The sequence below is a fragment of the Protobothrops mucrosquamatus genome, unplaced genomic scaffold (genome assembly GCF_001527695.2).
Source record: "Protobothrops mucrosquamatus isolate PMUCROS unplaced genomic scaffold, P.Mucros_1.0 scaffold1482, whole genome shotgun sequence".
Taxonomy (NCBI): Eukaryota; Metazoa; Chordata; class Lepidosauria; order Squamata; family Viperidae; genus Protobothrops; species Protobothrops mucrosquamatus.
Window position 1 is genome coordinate 461325 of NW_015387659.1, and position 16567 is coordinate 477891.

The 16567-nt window shown below is 37.6% G+C and overlaps 1 protein-coding gene across 1 annotated transcript in view; it reads right to left on the bottom strand.

The window, feature by feature from the left end:
* Positions 1 to 400: 400 nt before the first annotated feature.
* GOLIM4 (golgi integral membrane protein 4) overlaps positions 401 to 16567 on the bottom strand; it is a 59879-nt gene continuing 43712 nt past the window's right edge. Inside the window, exons 10-16 of the mRNA XM_015822164.1 lie at positions 16035 to 16273; positions 14295 to 14371; positions 13603 to 13721; positions 10394 to 10561; positions 3409 to 3477; positions 2813 to 2893; positions 401 to 632 (exon numbers count right to left, since the gene is read on the bottom strand). Of these exons, the coding sequence (XP_015677650.1) occupies positions 471 to 632; positions 2813 to 2893; positions 3409 to 3477; positions 10394 to 10561; positions 13603 to 13721; positions 14295 to 14371; positions 16035 to 16273 (915 nt within the window). The 3' untranslated portion in view covers positions 401 to 470. The remainder of the gene's footprint in view (positions 633 to 2812; positions 2894 to 3408; positions 3478 to 10393; positions 10562 to 13602; positions 13722 to 14294; positions 14372 to 16034; positions 16274 to 16567) is intronic.

Here is a 16567-nt window from a genome sequence, read left to right on the forward strand (position 1 = left end):
TCCATCATTGACATCTCGGCAAACGGATTGTAACCAAAATGAACACACGACAAGTCAGCAATCAGCAGGCTCACCGAAGTGAGTGAATTGAGATATGGGTGCAGTCAGCCCTTCCTCAAGCTTCAAGCTCAGGCACTAGTTTTATTGTTGGCTTAAAGAATACTTTGGCTTGTCACTATTTGGACAATGCCAAACAAAAACACATATACCATTTTTTTTTAAAAAAAGCATCATAAAAAAAATAAGAAAAAAAAGAATACCTTTTCTATTCTATTTTTGTCACATAAAACTTACATTAAGAATGCAACCTAAAATACTATATTCATATAAATGCACAGTTTCAATAAAAAAAAATATAATATATTCATTTTTGTTAAAAGGCTCATCTTTTCTTTCTCTAGCACCTACACAATTTTGCTCTCCCTCTTGTCCCTTTTTCTTCCACTTAATGTCAGGAAACCATCCCAGGATTACATTTCCCCTCGTCTGTGGGCTTTTACTGCAACAGGACCACCTTCTTCTTCTTCTTCCTCTTCCTCTTCCTCATAGTTTTCATCATGTCCTTCTTTCTGTTGCTTCCCTTCATGAATATCTTCCTCTTGATCAACTCCTTCGCTCATTTTTTCTTCACCCTGGAAATCCAAAATTGGTGAAAGGGAGAAATGATTTCAGAACACAACTTGAAAAAATAAACAAACAAACAAAAATAGAAAAAGGATACAATTTTGGAAAGAAAAGCTAATAGCAATAGCACTTAGACTTATATACTGCTTTACAGTGCTTTACAGCTCTCTCTAAGCCAGACATGTCAAACACAAGGCCCGGGGGCCGGATGTGGCCCGCGAAGTGGTTTCATGTGGCCCTCGAAGCCATCCTGGAAACAGTGAGGGAACAGCCCCCGCTGCCTTGGCCCTGGCCCAGGCTGGCCGGGAGCCAATGTACAATTTTGTGGTGGCCATCTATGCTGAAACACATTCAGTCTTAGCTCCACAAGGCCGTCCAGAAACAGCGAGGAACCAGCCCCTGCTGTATCGGCCCCGCCCCCTGGGTGCATGCTGGGGAGGTGTCATCCTTTGTGAGGAATGAAGAAATGGACCATGCCTTGGTGCTTGCCCCGGTCCCACGCCCTTCTCCCAGAGACCCTCAGATCCCAGAGACCCTCAGACCACTCCTGCCCAGGCCCCCAGAGGCACCCTTAACACGAACGATATAGAGCTGGCCATGCCCACCCAGTAGGCCACACCCACTCCATCCACGCCCACCCAGTAGGCTGCATCCACCCTGGCCACACACACCCGCCCCCCCAAGGGCAACCGCAATGCTGATGCGGCCCTCAATGAAATTGAGTTTGACACCCCTGCTCTAAGCGGTTTACAGAGTCACCTTATTGCCCCCAACTATCTGGGTCCTCACTTTACCGACCTCTGAAGGATGGAAGGCTGAGTCAACCTTGAGGCAGTGAGACTCGAACTGCTGGCAGCCAGGAGTCAGCAGAATTAGCCTGCAGTACTGCTTTCTAACCACCGCGCCACCACTGCACCATTTTATAGATTAAATTCTATAGTATTCTAATTGTTACAGCAAAGTAGAGGGAATTGCTTCCCTCCCCTGGAAATAAGAGAAAATTCAAAGGGATATGCATAATGATATTAGCATCCTACAACTTTTGCTCTTTAAAGGTGAAACAGAAGTATGCATACTGTATCGCTTCTAAACTACATAATCTTACTCAGTTCAGTTGTCTCAGCCACCAACTTTCATAGCTTTATTTCTAACTTAACTTCTGTGGACCTCACCCCATATATAAGAGGTCCCTAAGGGGGTGTACATAAGTGCACTAATGTTGCCTATTGTCCTGTCACATTTTAATTTTTTATTTCACTCATTTGAATTTATAATTTTCATTTGACAAATAAAAAATAATAAAATAAAATAAAATAAATAAAAAATATAAAATAAAATAAAAAATAAATAAAATAATAAAATAAAATAATAAAATATAATAAAATAAAATAAAATAAAATAATAAAATAAAATAAAATAATAAAATATAATAATAAAATAAAATAAAATAAAATAAAATAAAATAAAATAAAATAAAATAAAATAATAAAATAAAATAAAATAATAAAATAAAATAAAATAAAATAATAAAATAAAATAAAATAAAATAAAATAAAATAAAATAGGTTCTGGAGTCATCCAACCTAATCCTTCTGATGGGATCCTCAAAGCTCCACCCAAAGTTACTGTGAAATCATAACAAAATGATTAAATGCAATCCTGTTATCTATTATTTAATTAATATTAATGTCAATTTTATTTAAAAATAAAGTAATTTTCTACTGCTTTCTCCTGAGCTTCCTACTTGGAAAGGATGATGACCAAAAGCCAAGTACAACCTTGGTTTGAAAAAACTTGCATCCCCTCGCCCTAATGGACCATTTGTTAGCATTTTATTAATGCTGTGCAATTTTCACAGGTAATCCTGGTATTCATTCTGGTTTCACTACAGTCTAATTTGTAGTCACTTCTTTTTTTTTTCCCCACAAGGGCTATATCATTGATTCTGCTGAATTTGGCATCTGTCGTTTTTGTAAAAGTTCTAAAAAGCTAGTATGAGGCTCCAAAGTGTTCGTCAGTCCAAACACTGATTAAGACCCATTTGCTTTTAGTAGAATACATTTGTTTTTACTAGGCAGAAAGAGTAATAGTTAAGAGATTCAATGGATAAAGCACAACATTTCAGATCCAAGTCCATTTCCCATGATAGGACCTTCTCCACTTCATTATTTAATTGTGCAGTGCTTACATTTTCATCATTTTCACCATATGGATCTTCACCATTGTGTTCCAGCCCCCTTTTCTTCTCTTCGGGTAGATCTCCTTGGGCCTATTAAAAATACACATATTTAAGGACAAAGTGATTATAGAAGATAAAGTAGCCATTTGGTCTATACTGCACCTATTGGGTAAGATTAAATAAATAAATAAATTTAATTTAAAAAAAAAACTAATTTTCTTTTTTAATATTTTGGAATAAAGTTCTAAGAATTTCCAGCCATAAAGTTTCCTGGCAGTTATAATCCTGTTGGCTAGTCCAACAGAATTATGAAGTACAAGAAATACTTCTATGGGCTATGTACTGTTTTGTACTATCGCTTGTCCTTCTTTGCAGAAACTATCTGTGGCCTATAAATTACATTGCTGGACTTGTACAGCTGCCACATCAGAAATATGGACTTAGGGTTCCACTCAAATATATTATTGCAGCTTTTTCTGTAATATATTTCATCATTCAGCCGGCCCTTCCTCCAAGAAGCTCAAGATGCATAAATTCAACCCACTGCCATATGTTACCCTCACAATAAACCTGTGAAGTAGGGTTCATAATTTCAGGTTATTTACCTCTTCCTCTCCCTCTTCCTGGTACTGCTCATCCACATTGTCTTCCTGTTGATCCGGATTGCCCACCACCTGCAGATAAATCAAACCGATTCTGCTGCTTTTACTCCTGCAGATCCAGAACTCAGAAAATAAGTATTAACTTTAAAAAAAATAAAATAAAGGGCAGGCAAAACTATAGACAGGCTGGGCTATTGCACAGACTTAAATCTGAAAGCTCACATATCACTGAGAACTGCACAGACATAACTTTGGTCAGTCTATTAACTGTGGTTGAAAGATCTGGAATAGTTTGATACACAGGGCCATAAAATCAAACTGATACATGGTTTAATGTAGGGATGCTGGAAATATCTATCATGGACATCTTTTCAAGCAAAGAGGCTTTGTCTGCCAAAACAGAGTCTGTTGCGGTACAAATGAGCATATAATTCACTGAGTTCTTTAGCCTACCCTTTGAAATATTTCTCAGCTAAAAATACAGGGTGTTAAATGCTTATCATTTTGCATTAACATTTGCACTAAAATTTAATTTTAGATTCACATTAAAATATTTTGGCAAAGTTGTATGAAAAAAATTAATGTAGGGGTTTTTTTTGTCATTCATTTAGAATAAGACCTGTTTTAAAAAATGCAGAAATCTGAGAACTGGGAGTATCAGTTAGCTAACTAACATTCACCTAAAGAAAGAATTCATCCCATCCTTCAGAATCAAAAGGCTTCAAACAGCCAGATCTCAATGGTTTATAGAAACCCAAGAATGGTGGGAATGTTATGTCTCTGCAGATATGTTATTCCAGAAAACTGGGGCCATGGAGAAAGGGCAGACCTCCAGATGGAGGGACCCAGAGTAGGGATCCAGAGTGAGCCCCTCCTCATAGATCTCTTCAAGTTACAAAAGGCCACTGGGAGAAGACATTCCAGAAGATATTCAAGGCCAAAGCTATGAAGAGATTTACATGAACCATGAACACATTTAGTTGTACCTGGAAACTAGAAAGGTAACCTGATCCGCTCTCACAAAAAAGGTATTGAATGGATAAATTGCCCCTAACTCTCTGAGTTCTATGTTCTGGACTAATTATGGGTTCAGAGTGTGTTCAAAGACAGTCCCATGTAAACTGAGTCCAAATGAGGGGTCCTTGGTGCTCTCTGAGCTTGAATGTTTTCTTGCAGACGCTTCATCGGCTACGCTAGATAACATCCTCAGTGCTAACAAGACCCCCTCATTTCAATCCTGAACTACAAATATTCTCCTTTATTAGTAGTCCAAACGAAAGTTGGCCAAGGCATGAGTGACTATGAGTCACTCATAACCTGATGAAGGAACGCTTACAACTGGAGCACAAGAAGAAACTGTGGAGAAATCTTCCAAATTGCAACTGTGACCAAAATGTGTTGAAACTTTTGTATTTCCTTCTTTAAAAAAAACCATAATCTGGAAGCAATTAGATTGCCTAAAGTCACTGGGTGTCAGGTGAAATATACATTTAATAAACTATTATTATTTAGAAATGTACTGAAAGTCGCCACTGATTATGGATAGTATAAAACACAATTTATCGGGTCAATGCTTAAGAATATGGAACATAGCAATTATAATTACAATTATATTAATATTATATTCATGCTTGAGTAAATGATATGGATATTTTTGGTAAACAATACATTCTAAGATAATTTCCACTTTTAAACTCTTTCAGTGATGTGAAAGGTGGATACAGTGTTTAGAAGCAAGCTTGCTTAATTCAATATTTATTCTTAAATGCTTCTCTCTTTCTCTTGATCTCTATCTTTATAATAAATTTATCCAGAGGACAAGAATAAATTAACGTTTATTGTCTAGACATTATAATGCTGGTTTGTGTGTATTAGGAGAATCAAAGTTGAGCAGGAGAAAGAAAATCAATGCTCTTTTTAATATATTTGTTAAAACATCAGAAACACAAATGCTGAATTAAGCATTTCTTCCTTTAAATGCAGTTTCTCCCTGTAAAAAAAAAACAAATTTTAAGCTATCATCAATATCCGCTAATGCTTTTAAACAGTATTCGTACTGTATTTCAACAATAACAAATATTCAAAAAGTAGTTTTGAGTATTTAGACCAGGAATAAACCAGTCCTGTTGGTTCAAGGGCCACAGAATGGTATATAGAGGGCCACTCTGCAAAAGTGGGTACATGATATCTTGGACGAGTGTTTGAGGAGAGAAAATAATACATTAATACTTTAACCCCATCAAGGCTTAAAAAAAACCCCATTTTCCTGATAAAAATTTCTCTTCAACCACTCAAAGACAGAAAAGAACTGATCTGCGAGAGATCTCTGGGAAACGGTAGCTTAGCTTTCTAAGGGTAGCTTAGAAATACTTACAGTACCTTTCTGCTTCTTTGTAGGATGTAAAATAGATGCCATGACAGAGAGAGGCACATGTTTGAGCCACCTCTCCTAAAAAAACAGGTTCAGGTGACATGTAACAAAATAGCAGAGTTTGAAGGGACCTTGGAAGTTTTCTAGTCCAAACCCCTGCTCAAATAGGAAACCCTACACCATTTCAGACAAATGGTTATCCATCTCTTCTTTAAAACCTCCAGTGTTGGAGAACCCACAACTTCTGGAGGCAAGTCGTTCCCATTGATTAACTGTTCTAACTGCCAGGAAATTTCTCCTTAGTTCTAGGTTGATTTTCTTCTTGATTAGTTTCCATCCATTTTGTTCTACATTCAGGTGCTTTGGAGAAAAAGTCAAGGTGAGATTTGTGACATGACATCACCATGAACGTGGTCAATTTGCAGAAGGAATTTGTAGCTCTGTTTAAAGGTGACAGAGTTTCAGCCCCTATTCTTGGGAAAAAATGTTCAGGATACATTCTGCCAAACAGCTTAACACCATCAGCAATTTCTAAGGGCAGTAAAAAAAAAGATAGCCCCCGCCATCTTGATATGTTCCAAACGTGTTCCTCTATTATCATTGGCTATAAGTGGATTACTCCACTTGGCAGCATAGGTTACTCCCAAGTTCTTAATAAGAAAGGCATACGAATTAAGGATGCCTTATTTCAATTATGGTTTTAAGAAGATGTTAATATATTTTAGTTTTTACTGAAAAGAAAAATGTCAGAAGTCTGACACGAAAAATACATTTTCTGATGTTCAAACCTCTGTTATGAAACCCCTTTCTCCAAGATATTCTGATAAAACATTAAAACTATTCATTTAATTGATGTGGAGTCCTTAGTGTTTTCTGAGCTTGTCTGTTTACTTGCAGACATTTCGTAGGTAACATTATCAGTCGATCAAAAGCTCAAAGAGCACCAAAGGACTCCACAGTTCAACCCTGAGCTACATATATTCTCTTGTATTGGAATTTAATTGATGTGTTTACATCATATTGTTCAGGCAGGTTTCTGAGCTTTATTATATGTTGCTGCTTTTCTAAAAAATAAAAACATAATTTCACTATGTCTTAGGGTTGTTTTGATTTCTATTTATTTTTAAATGGCTTTTGAGTTTGTCAAGAAAGGTGAGAAAATATTCTAAAGAAATACAAAAAAATTTCATCATACAAAAAGTAGCACATTCAAATGCTAATAATATGTATATAGTGGTTTCAAAAAGGGAGTTCAAAAGAATTTTAGTTATTTGGTAACCGGGAAATCCCTGTATGTACTGGTTATACTGTTAAAAAGCATTGTATCATAAATAACTACTTCATGAACAAGGCTGGGACTCATGCTTTCCCCCTTGGGGTGTCTGGAGATTATGGTAAACAAACATACTCTACATGAGATTACCCTTGAAAAGTATCTGGAAACTTCAGCTGCTAAAGAATGTGGATGCACATCCAATAAATGGTGCATGTTAACACCTTTGCAGCATAAGTTGCATTTGATGCCAGTTTGCTTCAGGATTCAATTCAACATTTTGATTATCACCTTTAAAAACCTGCATGGCACAGGGCCGGGTTACCTTTAGTACTGTCTTCATCTCATCACATCAGTCTGTCCCACCCAATCAGGCCAGGAAGGTAAGTTGTGGACTCCATCAGCCAAACAATTCTGACTGGTGGGGTCCAGGAACTGAGTTTTCTCTGCCACTGCCCCTGCCCTGTGGAACATACTCTCCCCAAAAAGGTGAGGTGGGCCCCACTCTCCTGGCCTTCTGGAAAGGCATGAAAACATGGCTCTGTGACCTTGCTTGGGGCTCATAGTGGTGCACACAGCTATGGGACTGGTTAGCATTCAGAAAGTCCTTTTAATTAACTTTTAACATTGTTCTGTGCCTCTTTTTAAATGTTGTGTACTGTTTTTATGTTTTAATCCTTTATTTGTACAACACCCAGAGCTTCTACTTGAAAATTTGATAGATAAATAAAAATAAGCAACAGCAAAATCCATCAAGATATCTGCTTCAACAGTGTAACTGAAGCTCTTCCCATTTATGTACATTGCACATAAAAAAATGATAGTCTGATTGCATCATCAAAGCATCATTTTTCATTAAAACAGTTTGCCATTTTGTCAGAATTGGGCCGTAGGAACAGGTTTAGAGATTGTGCTAAACCGTGGTTTATTGAATATACCCCAACTAACTAGAGCAGTGGTGGCGAACCTATGGCACGGGTGCCAGAGGCGGCACTGAGAGCCCTCTCTATGGGCACATGCGCCATCGCCCCAGTCCTAGGCCTTCAGCTGGGTTTTATAAAACCTTTTCGCTTTAGGCCTCCACCGCCGTGTGAAAGAAAAAAAAGGTTCAATCAGTCAATTTTAACTTCTCGCGGGAAAAAAAAGATCTTGCAAAGTTGAAATTGATTGATTGAACTTTTTAGTCTCAACCAGTGTGCCATTACCACTGCAGCCACGCCCACCCAACTGGCCACGCCCAGCCAATGGGCCACACCCACCTGGCACTCGACGATGCATAAGTGGGTTTTGGGTTGCAGTTTGGGCACTCGGTCTCTAAAAGGTTCGCCATCACTGAACTAGAGTCATACAACCTAAGCCATAATGCGAAACTTACAAACCAGAACACTTGAGTTTACACAAACTGTTAACCAAACCAAACAAAGTACAAAATGTCTTTGTGTGATGTGTGAACCAAGTTTAACTTTCATTTTACAGAAAATATATCATATATATCTGCATAAAATCAGAAGCATAGGAAGAGAGAGGGAAATAGTTTTATACTGTACAGATAAAACTAAACCAAGTTTTACTTACACCAAACTTCCCATATATTGTTGATCATGCCAACTGAAAATTCTGGAAACTATAATTCAATATATCTTGATGATACTACATTAGGAAAGACTGTTTTATATGTTTTTTGTGTACTTGCTGGTTGGCAGATTGATGTATCAACAGAATCATCTGAGAACATTGCTTTCATTCATGCAGTTTACTGCTGGGTACTATATTGATATTCATGTCTAACACAAGGAAAGAGATTTTCCCATATCTCCCTTTGTTTTGTGATTCTAATACCTGACACAGTTTGGCAACAGAATGCTGATGTTTTGCAATTCTTTCCCTTTTGGATTTCTGAAGTTCTCATAAATCATTTGTAGGTATAGCTTCCTTCAATTTCTATTCTCCTTTATTGATTTTTTTCACTACATCCTCTCCCTCTCTCTCCGTTCAAGCTATAGATGCTCACAGATGCTCATGTGCACGGAGCATAAATCATAGAGGAGATCTAATGCAATGATCCATACTATTGCATCCAGATTCCTTTGGTGTCCTGCTCTTCATCAAAGATGCACAAGGGTGTTTGGTAACATGGAGTTGAGCAGAAGAAAGTGAGATGTGAATGAACAGAAGATGGAAGACTCCTGAGATTGAGTTTAGAAATTTTCCATATTCATCCGAAAGAAATATGAGAAGTACATGGGGCAAAAGAAAGCCCTAAAATGCTATCACAATATGAAATCTAAATTTCTCTAATAGCTGTCTAGAATGACCAGCAGATGAGTTTTAAAATGTTATAATGCACTTACTGCACCTTATAAGGAAAACAGGTAGTGAAGAGTATATGTAGCGTCCCAGTCAATACTGCAGACCCTGCTCAACCATGGCTTATATGCTGTGTCCTGAATAGAAGAAAGTGAACTACCAATAATTTTTTCTGCCACCCTCACCACTCTCTGCACCGCCTTCCTGTCTGAAGCAGTAATGCTTTCAAACCAGACAGTAATGCAATATGACACGATGCTTTCAATTGTCCCTCTATAAAAAGTGGTAAGGACAGGGGAAGGAAGATGTATTTTTCTCATGCAACACAGAAAAGGCACAGAAAAGTACATCTTCCTTCCCCTGTCCTTTCCATTTTCTATAGAAGGACAATTGAGAGCATTCTGTCATATTGCATTACTGTTTGGTTTGGAAGCATTACTGCTTCAGACAGAAAGGCGGTACAGAGAGTGGTGAGGATGGCAGAAAAGATTATTGGTAGTTCACTTCCTTCTATTCAGGACACGGCATATAAGTGATGCTTGAGCAGGGTCCACAGTATTGTCTGGGATGCTACACATCCTCTTCACTACCTATTTTTCTTGTTGCCTTCTGAGAGGAAGCTTTGTGGTATCTGAAGCAGAACATCCAGATTCAATCACGGTTTTGTTCCATATAGCATCAACTATGTGAACTCTCAAGCTTCCTCTTTCCACTATGTACTCAGTGATTACTATATATATATATATATGGATATAGGTAAATATGTGTGTGTTTGTGTGTGTGTGTATATATGTATATATACATTTATATAGCATGTATATATGTGTGTTAAGTATGTATATGAGTTGACATATACTTTCTTTTGAAAGTAGGCAACAGAATTTTATTTTTAATATGTGCCAGTGTGCTCACAGTAAAAAATGATAATAAAGGTTATCTTATCTATCTTATGTTTGAAAGGATTCTTTCACCCATGTATGAAAACACTTGAAATTACAATCATTTCATGAACAAAGCCATTGGTTTCACTGACTCACCACCAAATGGTCTTCCATTTCAGAATTCACTTGTTTCTGGTTATTTGGTTTTAGCTCTTTATTCTCTTCAGGGAGATTCTCTTCCCTCTCTTGCTCTGCTTCTTCAAATTCATCTTCTCCCTGGTTGTTGGGATCATCAGCTGGGTTGATCTCATCCATGACTGTCTTCTGCATTTACAAGATGAAGTGAAACAAATACTCAACAACAATATATATTTCACTACAATACCACCACTGTCACTTAGATTTAACATCTTCTGAACTAACTAGCACTTTCTGGATATACCCTAGTAATACAGAAATGCATTCTATATTTATATTCTTTCAACATAAAACCTGTATAACCTGTATAATATGTTTAATGTAGAAATTTCTATTCTGCTTTTTCTTCCATTAGAAGAAAAATACAACATGTCAGCAGGATAAATACACAGATGAAGGCAGTATGAAATATGTTGATAAATTAGCTTTAAAAAAAACGGTAAAGCAAGCAGAACAGAAAGTAAATTCAGGTACAAATTCCTTTCTAGAAATAAGGTACATTATTCATCTTATTTGTATAATAAGAATGCTGTAAACATTTTTAAAAAAGGGTGCCCTGCAAATATTTTGGATATAATTGCTGTTTGGGGATAATGAGTACTATAGTCCACATTCTCTTCAGGAATCTTGTGCATGACCACAAGCAAGATTTAGGATAATGGATGGGCTCTATAGTATGGCAGCCACAAACCTCTCACCCAGTTGCTATGTTGTGATATGCACATACAATAGCTAACTTGTTTTTAAAAAATCCCACAAAAAATTGAAAAACTTTTTCTTCAAAAATCCTTGAAAAGCAGGTAATACTAAAATAATGATGGGGTTCATACATTGGATTAAACCATGTGGTTAAAGCTTGATATTGATTTTGCAGAACATAATAACCTAACCATTATGATTCTAAACTATTATTTATAGCTTATAGACAGGATATTTGAAACACTGTCCCAAAATTACTCAGTGGGCTTTATGACCAAACACAGGTTGATTCACTCATCATGGAAAATCAGAAAATGGTTTATTTGGTATAGGCTTAGTTTGCTGTTTGAGCTCAGAAATTATGTCATGTAAATAAAATTGTGGCTTTGCTTGATATGTACATCCATCCATAGACTTGAAGGTCAAGTCCACTCATTGTATGATTTGTTTTGCCGTTAGAGTAATTCATTCTGTTAGATTGGTTCTGTCTTCTCATCTTGCAAATTAGTCTTTATGAGTACAACTATAACAACAGAAGATAGGTAAGTCCATAATGCATTAAAGTCATCTAGATTCATCTCTTCTTAACATAGATTTTCATCCTGTAAGTTAATATAGTGTAAGCTTGATCTTGAAAATTATTATAGCTACTGAACTATAAACATGCAAGCCAGGATGAAATCTCATGCTTAAAGAATAACAGAATTGGAAGAGACCTTAGAGATCTTCTAGTCCAACCCCCTGCTCAAGCAGGAAACCCTGGCCTATACCATTTCAGACAAATGGCTGTCCAATCTCTTCTTTTCAAAGATATGATTGGGTACCTAAGAAAGTAACTACCTCTTGCCCTCAATGCCCCTGCTATTGGTTTTATACCCATATACGTATATTCCTGGATGGCATTCTGAAGACTCTATTATACTCTTTTTATAGTCTTTTCCCTTGAATTGGCATTTATTTAGAAAAATGTGATACACATCTTTGCTGAAATCAAAAGGCACTCTGATGGAATTCACTTGGTATCATTTAAACACTCTCATACACAGCTCTTCTTTACTTTTTCCCCAAAACAGTCCCTGGAGAAAAGAGTCTAAAGATACTGTTTTCTTTTCATAATGCATCAAGATCCTTCACCTCTAGACATACTGATCTTTTTTGTTTTTATAACAAGACTGTGAAGCTCAGTAGTGGGATGTTGTATGGGTAACTGGCAATCGTTGCTCTAATTTTTGTTTTCCCCAAACTTCTTAAAATTATCATGACTTCAGGCCTGACCAGCTTTATGTTTACCTCTTTCTGGAAAAGAATTAACATATGTCTCCCGATAAAGGAGAATATTTGTAGCTCAGGGTTGAAATAAGGGGTCCTTGGTGCTCTCTGAACTTGGCTGTTTTCTTTTTCTATAACATATTTCTGTAATACAAAGCGCTATTGTGTGTGCAATCATACAAACACAAATACATATTCTCTCTTGAGATAAGTACTATTATATAAAGCACAGGAGGGTAAGAAGTACAGGTAATCTTTGATTAGAGGCTGTTTGAAGTTATGGTGGACTCCCCAATAGTTACTTATGACTCAATTTTGAAGTTACAATGACTGCACCCAGATGATCACATTTTGGGCGCTTGGTAATCAGCTCATCTTTATGATTGTTGCAGCATCTCACGGTTATGTGACAGTGATTTTCAGTGATTTTTTTTTGCCAGTTTCCAGCATTTGCTCCCAGTTTACAATAAAAACGCAAATTGGGTAAAATTGATTTACTTAACGACCATGGTGTTTGTTTAATCACTGCTGCAAAAAATGATATAAAATTGGGTCCAGTCACATGGTGATATGCTTAACAATCGCAATAACTTATGGTTTCAATTATGGTCATAAGTTAAGGACTACCAGTAGCGACAAAAGGAATATATTTGTTTTGTAACTGATCCTCATGCATCTTCTCTATATGATCAAGGCACCTCCACATTTTTGTACTGGTCATTCACTTTTCTATTTAGTTCAGGCTCATTCATCACCCATTCATTCTTTACCTATTCTTGTTGCTTTAGCACACACAGAAACATACACACTTCTTAAATACTCCATTCCAACTACATTCAGGCACACTGTTCAGAATGCAGAGTTGCAAACAAAATCTGATCACAGCCTAGAGTTCAATCCTGACAGGGCTCAAGGTTGACTCAGCCTTCCATCCTTCTGAGGACACTGATTGTTGGGGGCAATATGCTGACATTGTATACCTCCCGGAAAATGCTGCAAAGCCCTATGGGACGGTATATCAGTCTAAGTGCTATTGTTATTGCTATTCAAGTTAGTTCTGTTACTTCAGTTTATCAACTCTTTTTTGGGTACAGAATGGGTTTAAATTGATTGATTGATTGAACCCATTAGCTAGAAAAGAATCTGTTTCTCTTGAAAAGTTGCTGAGAAGCAGCCTTGATGGTATTACTGCCACTTACTGGTTCTTCGTTTTGCTCATTCTCTGACTGGTACTCCAGCTCTGGGTCCTGTTGCTCATTTGCATTATTCTGATCATCATCTTCTACTCTGCTTGGATGCTGGTTCTGTCTCTCATAATCTAATTGAAAAATAAATCCTTTTCAGTCCTTCTTCCCCACAAGCAGGAAGCACCATCACAAGCTTAATTCCACAGCTGGAAACAGCATTAAAACAGCATCTCAGCTTTGAATGCAGTGTGAAAATCATAAAACCAAAAATGATATATTCTACTCATAAGCTAAGTGTCTTTTGCCTATATTGCAGGGGTGTCAAACTGCCAGCCCGCGGGCCGGTTTCATCATACTGGAGCCGCGCCCACCCCATTGCCGGCAATGCCAAAAAAGCTCCGATACGTCGCGTGACGTCGCGAGTTTGACATGTCTGCTATATTGGATAAGATCAACCAATAAAATGGTTATGTTAATGTTTATATTTTAAATATTCCATAATTTCTGTTTCAACGGATTTTTTTTTAAAGCCAGGTCTTGAATTCCAGATGGAATTCAGCTTAATGGTAATTTTAAACTATTTTTTTAAGGGTTAAGCTCTATTGTATGCTATTCTTACCTGTCTTAAGTGGGATATAAATCCTGTGAAAAAAATATCAGAAAAATAAGACAAACTGTTGACAGGGAAGATAATTATTACTTACTTTCATCTTCTTTATGTACACCTGCTTCTCTTCCTTGCACGATATCCTGATCTACATTGTCATAATGGGATTGCTGGCTGAAATGATTGCAAGGTCTATTAATTCAGATTCATACAGAAGGAACCCTTTCTGATATACAACATGTGGGGTGATTAATGCTATGTTTCTTTTTTGCTCCAGGCTAGCTTAACATTACCCAGAAGGCGGACGAATGAGCACAAAAAACAAAACAAAAAACTATCAAATTCTTGTTTTATTTAGGTCAGTATAATATAATTATCTGTAGTTCTCCAAAGTCTAAGACAAAATTCCTTCCCAACCTTACTTGAAGAGGCCAGGAATTGAACTTGAGATGTTCCACCTCACGAATTCCTGTTCTATTAGGAAAACATGATCTCTCCCTCTGAACTAAAGCCCATCCTATTGATAGAGAAATATAGGAACATGTCTTACTCTGAATTAGAGCACCAGTCCATCCAGCTCACCAATTGCTGGAGTTTCAAAGGACGGTTGTGATGATAAATTTTCCCACTACTTCCAATCTTTCTATACAATTTGTCAAGTAATAAATTGTTCCAAAGAAGTCTGAGATGGATTGCTGGTTGACAGTAGAAAAACAGCAGAATCTTTCTTAGTATCTCTTTACGCCTAAGAATATGCACGCTACTTGGTGTCTGCCATTTGACTTTACGTAAAATAACTTTCCCCTTAAACCTTAACCAAATTGAAGAAACAAATGTATGCAAATAAATGGAAAGCTTCAGCCTCTAGGACCATAACTGTTTTCAACATTGTCTAGCCCCGATGGTGGGTGCAGCCTAGTGCTTTATGAAGAAGCATTCTCTACATTTACCTTAAATAATAGAAAAGTAAGTTGGGGAGGTAGAAAGCATTGAGGGTGGTAGTGAGCAGAGGCTGAGAAGCAAACAATGTAATGTTTTTGTTTTTGCTTTCTAGTAAACTAGTTCCAAGTGGCAACAATTTTGTGATTGTTGAGAACAACCCAAGAAATGTTCTCAAAATCCCAAACGTGACTATTATATCAAAAAGGAGCTATCTCTGGTTTAAACAGTGCCAACAATAGGGCTGCCTTCCACAGAAACAAAATCAGCATTAAAAAACAGACAGTAATATATCTCAGCGTACTGTATATACAAAGATACATGTATTCTGTGTGTCTGTTGTCTGCCTGGCTTTATCTGCTCATAGTTTATACAAACAATGGTGAAGCAGGAACAATGCCATATGAATCATTTAAAGGATTCATAAAGGATACACAGGCATTCTTTTGCAGACCATTTGAGACACACAATCCTAATATTGAAAACTTTAAGAGTCCCTTTTTGAGGGCAGCCATTACAAAAGCCATCTTGTAAACCAGGGGTAGTCAACCTTGGCTCTTTTATGACTCGTGGACTTCAACTCCCAGAATTCCTGAGCCAGCCATGCTGGCTCAGGAATTCTGCAAGTTGAAGTCCACGAGTCATAAAAGAGCCAAGGTTGACTACCCCCGTCAATGTAAACAGTTACTTGTTAGATAGGCAATTCATTAGAGAATTGCCTGTGTTCCTCTCAGGCCTTGTTTATGTACCTATTATTTACTACCCTGAAATAGAAAAAAACCAAAAAGGGGCCAGCAGTCTAAGAATTTCGCAAGTCTAGACTTTTCTGACCAATTAAACTTTCTTCCTTTCTCAGGTGTGGGAGGGCGGGGCAGAGAGCATGTGTGGCAAAGACAACCTGAGCTGTTGCTTAAATTGTTCTTCATCCTGTTCGGCCTGCCTCCTCAGCATCAGCTCTCTCTCTTCAAGTTGCTGCTGCCGATGCAACTGCTCCTGAAGCCTCTCGTGATGCAGGACCTCCTGGCGCTCTCTGAGACGGCTGGCTTCTTCTTGTCTCCGGGCAGCCAGCTTCTGTTGCTCCAGCTGCTGCTCATAAGGCAATTTGTACCTTGTTACAGGCTTCGGTGTGGGTGGCTCCTGGCGGAACACACATACGAGATCGTTCAAGTAATGTGACATTTTGTTTTGCATGCAGGAGACCTCCAAGAGGGAGTCAAGCTATTCTCCAAAGGGCCTGAAGGCAGGACAAGAAGCAACGGGTGGAAACTAATCAAGGAGAGAAGCAATCTAGAACTAAGGAGAAACTTCCTGACAGTGAGAACAATTAACCAGTGGAACAACCTGCCTCCAGAAGCGGTGAATGCTCCAACACTGGAAGTTTTTAAGAAGAGACTGGACAGCCATTTGTCCGAAATGGTATAGGGTTTCCTG